The sequence below is a fragment of the Barbatula barbatula genome (genome assembly GCF_947034865.1).
Source record: "Barbatula barbatula genome assembly, chromosome: 5".
Classification (NCBI taxonomy): Eukaryota; Metazoa; Chordata; class Actinopteri; order Cypriniformes; family Nemacheilidae; genus Barbatula; species Barbatula barbatula.
This window is the reverse complement of record NC_136769.1, coordinates 7,793,579-7,805,211: the sequence shown is the minus strand read 5'-3', so window position 1 is coordinate 7,805,211 and position 11,633 is coordinate 7,793,579. Positions and strand designations below refer to the sequence as shown.

Sequence of the window (11,633 nt, the reverse complement as noted above, 5' to 3'; positions counted from 1 at the left end):
TTGCCTGTGCGCTATCGAGTTAATCTTAAAATTGATGAAGCACTAGTGAGGATATATTATCTCTTAAATGATATAAGAGATATTTAGGCCTGTCCAATTATATTCTGGTTCTGAATTACTGTAGGCCGTGGCTGTAGTTGTCATCGGATGAATTGCCCGTCATCAGTTTTATCTTTTTAAACAAACAGTCATCTTTTTCATCAACTAAATTTTTTTCTTGTTGCTTATTTACTGTGTCACACATTCATTCATTACTCCGTTAAAGAGTGGTGAATGAACAACTTGCCTGCTCATGCCAGGGTTAACAAGTAATATATTGAGAGAACAGCGGCTTTCCCTCACATCAAGAGTCAACAATATTCAAAATGTGTTAGTTAGATATTTGTTTATTTAAATTTTAATGAATCAGTTTAATCACTTAAACAAAACATTGATCTAAGAAGGAAAGAACTACAGAGAGGAAAGGTTAAACCACAACATTTCATAGTGAAATCAAGAGTGAGACTGCTATCTTTATAGTCTATAATCTCTTGGATTAAGGTGTTCAGGACCTTGTGATGGGATTAACTAAAGTGACGCACCAAAGGCAAGAAGCTTCTCTTCGGGATAACAGAATAATCAGACGTGACATTTAATTGTTGTTGACATCACACAGGAAGTAGACCAAATGTAAGACGGCTAGTAGGTCAAGGACTGAGGGTATCATCGAAAAACAGATTGTCCCTCACTTGATGAGGCTCTAAGAGATTAAAATAAGAGATGCCTCACTATAGATTAAAAGTGAAACATCAGTTTGATCAGTGGTTCTCAAACTTTTCAGATTAAGTACCGCCTTTAATAAAAATTAGTTGTACCATATAAAATTTCTATAGTACCATAGAAAATCACATGAATAAACACTTAAATTAATAGTAGAGCTGTGAATCTTTATCTTTACACATCCAATTCTAATGTATTATTATTAATAATAATAATAAATATTTAACAGCTGTTTTCAAACTAAAGAACATGTTTTTTTCCATGTTTTCAAGTTAGTCAGCAGTAGCCTAATAGTGAACACAAAACACTTTTCTAGTGCTCAGTAAACAGGGCTCTGTAAACTCTCAAGGGGGATTTATTAACTTTTTTGGGACTTGCAGAAAGCCTACAAAGTTATATTAAAGACAAACAATGTGGAAAGAGTATTTAAGAAGATAAATAAATACAGGTATACTTTAACATCAAGAGAACAGCTGTATATAACAAACGTGGACTTACACTTTAAACTGCAGCGGGTTTTGGCAATGTGGCGTTTCAAAAATACATCGCAACTTGCTCTTCATTGATTCAATCTTTAATCTTCATTTATTTAAACAATTGATATTGTATTTAACACGAAATGTAAATGAATATATCGATTTTAAAATGTTATGTCGTGTCACCTCATGTACCACCGGAGTCCCTTCAAGTCTGTTCCTGTAATAAGGTCACAGTAGGGTCACAATTTCAAAAACCAGTATTTATATAACCAGTGATTTCGTGATCACTTTGTTGCTATGGCAGTTATGGCCCTATTGCTTTAAAAGTTGACTTTTCTTCATTAAAGGGATACTTCACTCAAAATTAAAAATTCTGTCGTCATTTATTCACCTTTGTTTCAAATATGTATATTTTTTTTGTTCTGATGAACACCGCAAAAGATATTTGGAAGAATGCTTGTAACCAAACAGTTCTTGCTGGGCCACCATTGACTACCATAGTTGGAAAATTTGCTTTATAGATTTCTCTGTTCTTTTGAACACAAAAAAATATATTTTGAAGAATGTAGCAAAGCAAAGTTCTGGGGCACTTTCGACTACCATTGTAATTTTTCCCAGTCAAAGGTGGCCAAGATCTGTTTGGTTACAAACATTCTTCTGAATATCTTTCTCTGTGTTTATCAGAACAAATGTATACAGATTTGGAACAACTCAAGGGCAAATAAAAGATGACAGAATGTTCCTTTTCGGGTGAACTGTTCCTTTAAATGTTATTAAGAGTTAACACAATAATGGATTTGTAAATGTGTTGGCTCACATGTTCACGTTATGAATGTTCAGTTCACTTGCACTGAGATCTATAAGGTCCCTGCCATTTTGACCCATAACCTTTCTCACAAGTATAGACCAAGGCAATGCTTTTGAATAGGTCAGCTGACACTTGTAGGATCATTGTTGTAATAATGGTTCTGTGGCACAAGACATTGCAGTAAATAAAATCTCAAAGGACAGCAGTCCACACGCACAAACAAACAGCTCTGCCTGATTCCAGGTCAGCGTGATTTGATCTCCCTAATTACCAAGATCACATAAGCTGATCAGATGAAGTGGAAGTGTCTTCATTGGGGATCAGTCTCCACGCCCCACCATCTGGAGCTGATCCTGAAAAGGCAAAGGCACCGTGTCGAAGCTCTCAGTTTATCCACAGACGACAAACCCCTTTCATGGTCCTATAAAGAACATTGAGTAACTCGTTGCCTCCATTGGCTGCCCTGCTGATAGGTGAGTAAAGCAGTTCATTGCTCAAAATGATAAATCTAAGGATACTATTATCACTTGGACCGCAATTATTCTATGCATCATATAGTATAGAATAGATACAGATAAACATGTCATTACAGTGAATGTTATATTAAATGTATTATACATTAAGAAATGCTCTGAATGCCATTATATTATCAGAGGTTTGTCTTCTGTTTACCGCCTCTAAATGTTACTTTTACACCTAAAAGTGCTTTTACACCTTATAGAAATGGTAGTCATGTAATATTTATTATGAGCTACTTTGTTTGCAAAACCAACGATGACTTCCTCACTATCAAAAAAAGTGTTTTGAAGAATCCTTTTGATATGGTTAAGTTCTAAAGTAAAAAGAGTTATCAATAGATCTTTAAAGTCCTTTAAAGTTTTTAGTCCTTTTGGGGAAGGTTACCAAACATTTTTTCAATGAGAGAATTCGTTGTGGCTCACCTACATCTTATGATACTTAAAGGAGTATGAAATAGATGTCTTTCTTATTTCCTTGCAAGCCTAGAGTATCATGTGTTGGACCTTCTGTGCTCCCCTCATATGTAAACCTTATATGTAAGATCTATTAAAACCAGTTTTTGCAGACACACTTATGTGACCCCTCGATTCAATTTAACCTAATCGGCAGAGCTACCTGAAATCTTTTAATTCCTGACACACTTACCCATGATCCTAAAGGACCAAATACTTTGACACCGATCAAAAGATGCAGTTGTGTGGAATGTTGAATTCCTTTTTATTCAGTTACACGCAGATTATCGTTAAGATGAATCTACATCCTTTGTAAGGACTTTGAAATGGCATTAAAATGTTTCACGTAACAATACAAATATTGTAATCTTTCAGGGCAAGATGGCACGGGACATGTCCGATGCCGAGATCATGAAAATGGAGCTGGAACAGCTTCAGAAGGAGGTGAATAACACAAGGGAGCCTGTAAGTATCTCCAGGGCAGTCGTACCAAGTATAATCATATAATAATATTTTTTTATCATGCTTACTATGCAGATAAAAGCATTGTATTGTATCTCAGATTTCCCCCTGACAATTATCACTGAAAAGTTACATTTATGCATTTGGCAGACGCTTTTATCCAAAGCGACTTGCATTGCATTATCCTATACATTTGATTCTAAGTATGTGCAATCCACTTGGATCGATCCCACGACCTTGGCATCGCTAGTGCCATGCTCTAACCGCTGAGCTACAAAAAAAAGTGTGCATATTCAGTTCAAAAATATTCAATATTCAAAAGTATTTCAGGGAAAAATGAGAAAGTTGTAGAAAGCATTCAGTGATATAGATCCTTCAATATGGATTGTTGGTCAAGTTTTGCTTTGAAAGCGCTGTTAACTTGACTTGCATCTGACACGCTTACTTTCCCCAGGTCTCCAAAAGTGCAAAGGAGATTTGTGAATGGGTTGAGACCCAATCTGCAGAGGATCCTCTGATTAAGGGCGTTCCTGAGGACAAGAACCCCTTTAAGGACAAGGGCGGATGTATAATAACTTAGCCCATTTGAAATCCTTTGGACTGATTTGATCTCTTCCTAGCCCTCAGTGGAAATGGAAGTCTTTAGGGGAGAGCTGCTCTTCTTCTTCTAAAGAAAGAAACTGTTTGAAACAAGTAAACTAAAAACAACAATTGAATCTTTCCACTGTATGCTGGTTGTGTATTGTGCATTCCAGCTAAATCTCTTTCTCTGTCTACCATTTGCGTTATTACAGACTGCATCAGCATTTGTTTTTTTCAGTAAACAATGTAAGTGATGTGTAAAAGGTGAAATAAAAATATATTTGAAACATTATGCAAAGACCAGAATTACAAGTATGTTTCTGATAATGTTATCTTAGCTCTAATACATCTGTTTATATTTCAATATTGTGTTCAATGGAACCGCATAACAAACCTCCTTAAGGGGTCAGCATTGCCATATAAATGGAGAAGAATTCAGAAAGCACTTCTGAAACATTGATTTCTTCCTTCTGTTAAAGCTGCACCAATGCTACTCTTATTGTCTTTGAGAGAACACAAACATAAGCCTTTTCGCAACACACATATATGAAATACAAAGAGGTCATTTAGAGGAGTTCACTGTTGCTTAAAATGTTCTTACCAAATAATATGTTTTGTATCGTGCAGTACAGAATAAATTGACATTTAAGAAATTGGCATAATCTTACGAGTTAAAACGCATTTCTTAAATTAAATTCGCACTTTGTAAATTTGTTTGGGTTTGAAGAAAATGTTCTGACAATTGCTCTACAGCGCCCTCTACCGAGAAAACAACAGAAGTGACGTACATCGGTGTAAAGGGAAATAATGTTTTTCTATTTAGTAAAAGCCGTATTTGTGTAATTATGCATCATACACAAAGTTTAACTGAACCTTGAATCAAAACACGAGCAAAACATGAGGTTTAAAACCTGTTGAATACCAATTTGTCTTTGGTTTGTCAAGTCAAGTCAAGTCAGCTTTATTTATATAGCGCTTTTTACAATTTTCATTGTTACAAAGCAGCTGTACAAGAAAACATTGACTATAAGTAAAGCATAAAAGGTTATGGAAGTCAAAACAGGTCAAATATCAGACACACAATAAATTCCTGTATGCAGAGTTAATTAAATAAGACTATCAAATTCTAGCAGCCCCCCCGGCCAGGCAAACAGTGCAAAACAGTATGCAAACGGTGGCGAGGAACCCAAAACTCCATTGGAGGAGAAAAAAAACCTCAGAGGGAGACCAGGCCAAACCAGGGGATTCCAGTTCCCCTCTGGCAAAAACTGCAGCCTCTGCACAAGATCGACAGTGCTTGCACAACAAGGCAAAAATAAAAAACAAATTTAGATTTAAAATTATCATTAATAATCTAATAGCGACTGAAGTTTTGTAGAGTCGCCACGTCCTTCGTCCAGCATTTGTTAGGTCTGGGAATGGATTGCGCCCTGCCCACTCCGGTAACCTTGGACTGCGTCCTGCCCGTTCTAGTAACCTTGGAACAATGAGACAAGACTGGCTGAGGGTAGAGTACTGTTCTGCACTCTTTGATGCATCAAATGCATCAGTTGTTATTGGAAGTGTCCCTGGTTCCGGTTGATCTAACTAGTGCAGCCTAGATCTTTGAAATATATATATTATGATAGTGTAGTGTATGCAAGATTAAAAAGATGCGTCTTTAGTCTAGATTTAAACTGACAGTGTGTCTGCCTCCCGTACAGTGCAGGGAAGACTGTTCCAAAGTTTAGGCGCTAGATAGGAAAAGGATCTGCCGCCTGCACTTGATTTAGAAATTCTAGGTATTACCAACTGACTAGACGCCTGAGAGCGTAGTGCACGTGATGGACTATAATACGTTAGAAGTTCTCTCAAGTAGTGAGGAGCTAAACCATGCAACGCTTTATAGGTAATAAGCAAGATTTTAAAGTTTATGCGATGCTTTACAGGTAACCAGTGCAAGGTTGACAGAACCGGGCTAATATGCTCATACTTTTTTGTACGCGTAAGAACTCGAGCTGCCGCAATATGGACCAGTTGGAGTTTTTGTAATAGGCCTGCAGGGCAACCACCTAATAGTGCATTACAATAATCTAGTCTTGATGTCATAAAGGCATGTATAAGCTTCTCTGCATCTGATGGTGACAGCATATGACGTAGTTTAGATATATTTTAAGATGGAAAAACGCAATTTTACAGGTGTTGGCGACCTGGTTCTCAAATGACAGAGTACTATCGAATATAAAGCCAAGATTCTTAGCTAAAGATGAGGGTTTTATGGAACATCCATCAATAGTTAAGCAGTATTCTTGGTTGTTACGTAGGGCGGTTTTTGGTCCGATAAGTAACACTTCAGTTTTGTCCGAGTTCAGTAATAAAAAATTGCTACTCATCCACTTTTTTATATCGACTATGCATTCCACTATTCGATGGAATTGCTGTGTTTCATGAGGCTTCGAGGAAATATAAAGTTGCGTATCATCAGCATAACAGTGAAAGCTTACTCCGTGTCGCTTTATTATATCTCCTAGAGGTAGCATGTATAATGCGAAGAGCATAGGCCCTAAGACTGAGCCCTGTGGTACACCGTACTGGACTTTCGATTTGCGTGATACCTCATTGTTTATTGCTACATATTGGAAACGGTCGCATAAATAAGATCTAAGCCATTTCAAAGCTATTCCCTTAATACCGACATCATTTTCGAGTCTATGTAGGAGCATGCTGTGGTCAATGGTGCCGAATGCAGCACTAAGATCTAGCAGCACCAATGAGGAGATACAACCTCGGTCGGACGCCATAAGCAGATCATTTGTAACTCTAATCAGAGCAGTCTCTGTACTGTGATGTGCTCTAAATCCAGACTGGAAATCTTCATTAATCTCATTCCTTTGGAGGAAGGAGCATATTTGAATTGAGACTACTTTTTCCAGAACTTTAGATAAGAAAGGTAGATTCGAAATAGGTCTGTAGTTAACTATTTCTCCAGGGTCCAGATGGGGTTTTTTGACAAGGGGCCTTATAACTATCCTTCCAGGCAGTACGAAATACCTCTAATTTAGTTTTCGTAAAGTTGCGGTCCATTTTTTCGTGCCGCTTTCTTTAGAGCCTGAGTGTGTTCATTATTCCACTGTGTCGGTCTGTCATTTTGGTAAAGTCAAGATCTTCAACGTTATTACTCATGCTAGAGATTTGAGACAATTCAGGCAAATTATCAAGAAACGAATCTTTTGTAGTTTGTAAGTTTATTTACCTGGGCCCCAAGGGGTCCAACACTTGTTCTCACTGCTAATGGTGTTGTCCCTTCAAGTCTTCCGGTGGGTATTTGGAGAAGGACTGGAATCAAAGATGTGGTGGTGAGCTGTTGCTCAGTAGGACTAAGTGAACATTTCCTTAGGAAACCTGTATAATATTTGCCTGAGATGAATGAATGTAGCCTTTGTGAGAGACAGACCTCTCTCTCTCTCTCTCTCTCTCTCTCTCTCTCTCGTTCTCTCGTTCTCTCGTTCTCTCTCTCTCTCTCCAAGATCTTTTGCTCCTATAATACATGATAGATGGTTTCATCGGACGCATGCGCTGGCCGAAGTGAATTTACGGGCTTGTTTTTGAATAATATCACATTTTACATTTATATTAATATGAATTCATTTTAATATTTGATTGCATATTAATTGAATTAAAATAAAACTATTTAACAGCTATTGATATGTGATCTGACTTTCTGGCCATTGGGTGATTTTCAAATATGGTCACAAACCTGTTCGTACCCTTTACAGGCATGTTTAAGGCTATATTCATATTATAATCTGCACAATTGTGCCATTGCCTTTCTTTGATGACGTTGCAGGCGGCTGGGGGAACCAAGCCGTCAGCAAATGATTTCATCTCAGTTAGTTATTTTGCGTGATTGAGGCATTTAACAGCTCCTCATAGGACACCGGGGGCGGGGTCAGGGGTCATAGCAGGCTAGCAGCAGACAGAGAGCAAAGTGAATGTAAACGTTGGTGGCCGACTCGATTCTGAAGCAGTGACGGCAAAGAATTACAGACGGCAGGCCTGTCCATTGGGCTGAAACCATAATTAATCCTCAGTTTTACCGATGTTTGTCGCCTTTCGTAGGGACAGTGAGGGGGACGGATCTGTACTGATTTGTATATTTGGATTATCATGCTTTAAGGCTTCCTATTTTGGAGAACCTACTGAGCATGCTCAGAAATAGAGAGCGGTTTGTGGTGTGCAGTCGGGAGAGTACGAGGTTTTGCTAGATTTTCTTGTGCGCCATGCATGTCAAGCCCACCGCAATACATAATTATCCTGTCTTTGGTGGGTAGTGCCAGGATATCTATAGCATACAGCGGCTTGCTATAATTCATGCTCTCATATTCTAAATACTAATTCAAAGTCTTGCTGTGAGAAATAATAGGGTTTAGTGAAAGCAACCAAGAAAGTGAAGTCTTTTCAGAGTCATTTCAAAAGATCTCAAAGATCAGACGAATCACGTTGCTTTGCAATTTGACACTACTGTCCATTGTTACCAGAACTTTTTATTTATAAGTTACCACCCTTAACTGTTATTCATTTGTGTGTTTTAATTTTTGTGTGAAATTTTTAACCGTCAGCATGTGATACAAAAGGGGAGGGATCATATGCGCAAGCTCAGCAACACCCACAATGCAATTTTCAGCCATGATTTTGGAATCACCTCCCTTCAGGAGTGAACATTCCTACTTTTTGGGCAAGAACGGGAGTGTACGTGTGTGAAAAGACAAAGATGGCTGCGTCTCAGACCCTTTTCTGCTCTCTCTCTTCTCCAGATGTGGGTCACCCGTGGCTCTTCTCATTGGCTGGTTCAATACCCTGACGAGACCTCCAGCTGTATTTTAGCCAGACCCACAGCTGTTTCTAATCTGTGTGGTTATTTTCCAAAGGGGAAGGGGAAGAATAGGACTGCACTCGTACCACTAGACAGTTTATTGGGTCATCGTAGGATTTAAGTTGTTGTTTAAAATCTGAAAAAAACTTAACATTTCTCGGGTTCCTGAATTTGTTTAAAACAGGATTAATATTTCCATCTCATTATTCGATTTAATGAAAAACATGGCTGGATTATCACTAACCCATCTAATATTATAATTTGCTCAACAACTTTGATTGTTTCATAAGCAACGCTGTGATACAAATGTGTAGTCATATTTTATATTTTCATAGCAAGAGTACTGTATGCAAGTTATATGTGTCTGTTGTTTGATTCTGTGTCTGTTTTGCGTGTGTGTGTTCAGTTTTAGCAGATGTCATGTGAGAGCTGTTCTCCCTCTAGAGGAAAAGGTTTTAGTTATAAAGTATCGCTATCAGCATGTTAACCAGCAGGAGAGAAACCAGAGGCCTGTGTGGCGACAGGACCCTCTCAAACACTTCCCATTATAAAATCAACCGTCTCTTTGAAAAGGAAGTGGATGTAAAACATATACAATGCATATACAATGCAACTGTTTCAGTTAGTTGAATTTAACAATGAGAATATAGTAACACCAGCAGTTCAACACCTGTGTTTCCCTTCAGCAGAATTCCAACAGATGTTTCTACCTTACAATCACAGCAGATTTATAATACGTTTGGGCCTAATGCAAGGTATTTCTTTATCTTATACATGAATTATGTCCAGTGATTTTATTTATATTTGAACTTTGAAATGTTTCAAGTAGGAATGGAAAACTCTTGGGAATTGGGAAGGGCTGGTCCTGAGAATTGCATGCCGTCTGCACCGGACATGTCAGGCCAAGCGTCACACCACCAGTTTCCCTGCGTGTGGCCGATGGTACTTTGATACTTGCTGGATGACACGGAGATGAAACGCTCACAGTATATTGAGATGTAAATACTGTATATTGAATATATATTTTAAATTTAGTACAGTTAATTTTAATATTTCTTTTAATTGTCATAAAGACATTAGACAGTGAGAGAAAGAGACGTCGTGACTAAAATAATTATCAAACATTGCTTATCTGCTTTTGTTCATTGCTTTGTGCATTTATGTGCCGTTCCACATTAGACTATGGAGTGACGTCACATCCCTTTTAAAATCTCATATGTCTCGATGTTTCGAGAAAGTAGTTTCGTTAATGTTTGCTCATGGCTTTCATTCTTCAGTCTGACAATAAGGAACATGAATCAGTTATTGGCTGTATTGTTCATATTACATGCCCACAAACATGCTTCAATTAGACTCCACCTTACCACAAGTTCGTATCTTCTTCATTCACGCAGGTGATGCCTTCAGGGCGCGTATGGGTGTTCGAGAAATATTTTTGATGATGTACAGCAGCAGCTGTTATTATATTGGACTAAACCTGTTTAAATGGCACAGATATGCTATCAAACTCTTCTTTGTTGATTTGGTTTCTTTATTAAACTGCTGTGTGGGATTCTGGACTGATGGCGGCTATTGTTGAACTCACACAGCCTCATGTGGCTTTTTCTTCCTCTCTGACATTCACTTTTTCCATTTGAGTGAAATTCCATCTGCTTTTCCTTTCATTCCTCCAGACTTCATAGTGTCCCTCCCCCCTCTCTCTCTCTCTCTTCTTATTGATCCTCCTTTTTGTCTTTCTTTCTTTTTAGAGTTAATTATTTTTTTTTCTGTATCACTCTCTTCTAGGCCCCTCCCACTCACATTCTCATCATCTCAGTTTTCTCTGCCCATCAGCTCTGAAACTCACACATTTCTTTATATTTAATTTGTTCCAAACTGACCACAAATCAGTATGTGACTACTTAAATATTATAAAGTGTGTTTAAGATCCTCTTGTTTGGATATATTTTTAGATCTTAAAAATGACTTTTTTCATTGCTCCAGCTTGTCAGGCGCTGAAGATCCAGTAGAGGGCATCACTTATACTTGTGTTAATGTTGTGGATGTGTGTTTTTTCTTGACTGATGGGATCATTAAACTCTTGTAGTTCAAGATAAGATCACCCACCACCCTTTCAGTCTTACATCTGCTAATACTAGTCAATTCTGGTGATGTCACATTTTGGTTGTATTATTAGACATCTAAGAACAGGCAGAGTTTTTTAAAGTATATTAAATTAACTATTTATTTCTGTTAATTGAAATCAAATAAATATCGGCCTGGAATAAAAAAGAAATGTTTTTTGAAAGGCTAAAAAAATCAAACAAAATAAAAAGTAAACCATTACTGAAATAAAACTAAATTTAGGAATATATAATATTTTTAATGATAATAACAAAATAAAAAATAGGGGAAAAAATCGAATAAAATTATATTTTCTTGTATCATGATCACACAGCTATACAAGGACTGTTCTGTAAATTTAAATTGATGTGGTCTTTGGAAAAAAAGGAAATGAATATAAAAACAGATACTGGAAAACACTGGCTTCAATTCTGTCAGGTAATTTGACAATGCTGCTTAGCAGTTTGACAAAACGACCTTCCAAAATTCCTCATCAGATTACAGGCAAAGGAAGAGAGATCATCATCATTCTTTCCAATGACCACCGAGGAATGTCACTTAGTCTGGAAGAGAAGGAAATATTCAGTTTTTTCATTTCTGTGTTTTATTATTAATGA

General features: G+C 37.4%; 1 protein-coding gene across 1 annotated transcript; it reads left to right on the top strand.

The window, feature by feature from the left end:
• The first annotated feature begins 2,428 nt into the window (after positions 1-2,428).
• Positions 2,429-4,711, top strand: gngt2a (guanine nucleotide binding protein (G protein), gamma transducing activity polypeptide 2a). The gene is made up of 3 exons (XM_079455839.1): positions 2,429-2,519; positions 3,393-3,482; positions 3,934-4,711. The coding sequence occupies exons 2-3, from the start codon at positions 3,399-3,401 to the stop codon at positions 4,057-4,059; spliced, it is 210 nt and encodes a 69-aa protein (XP_079311965.1). The 5' UTR covers positions 2,429-2,519; positions 3,393-3,398; the 3' UTR covers positions 4,060-4,711.
• Positions 4,712-11,633: the final 6,922 nt, after the last annotated feature.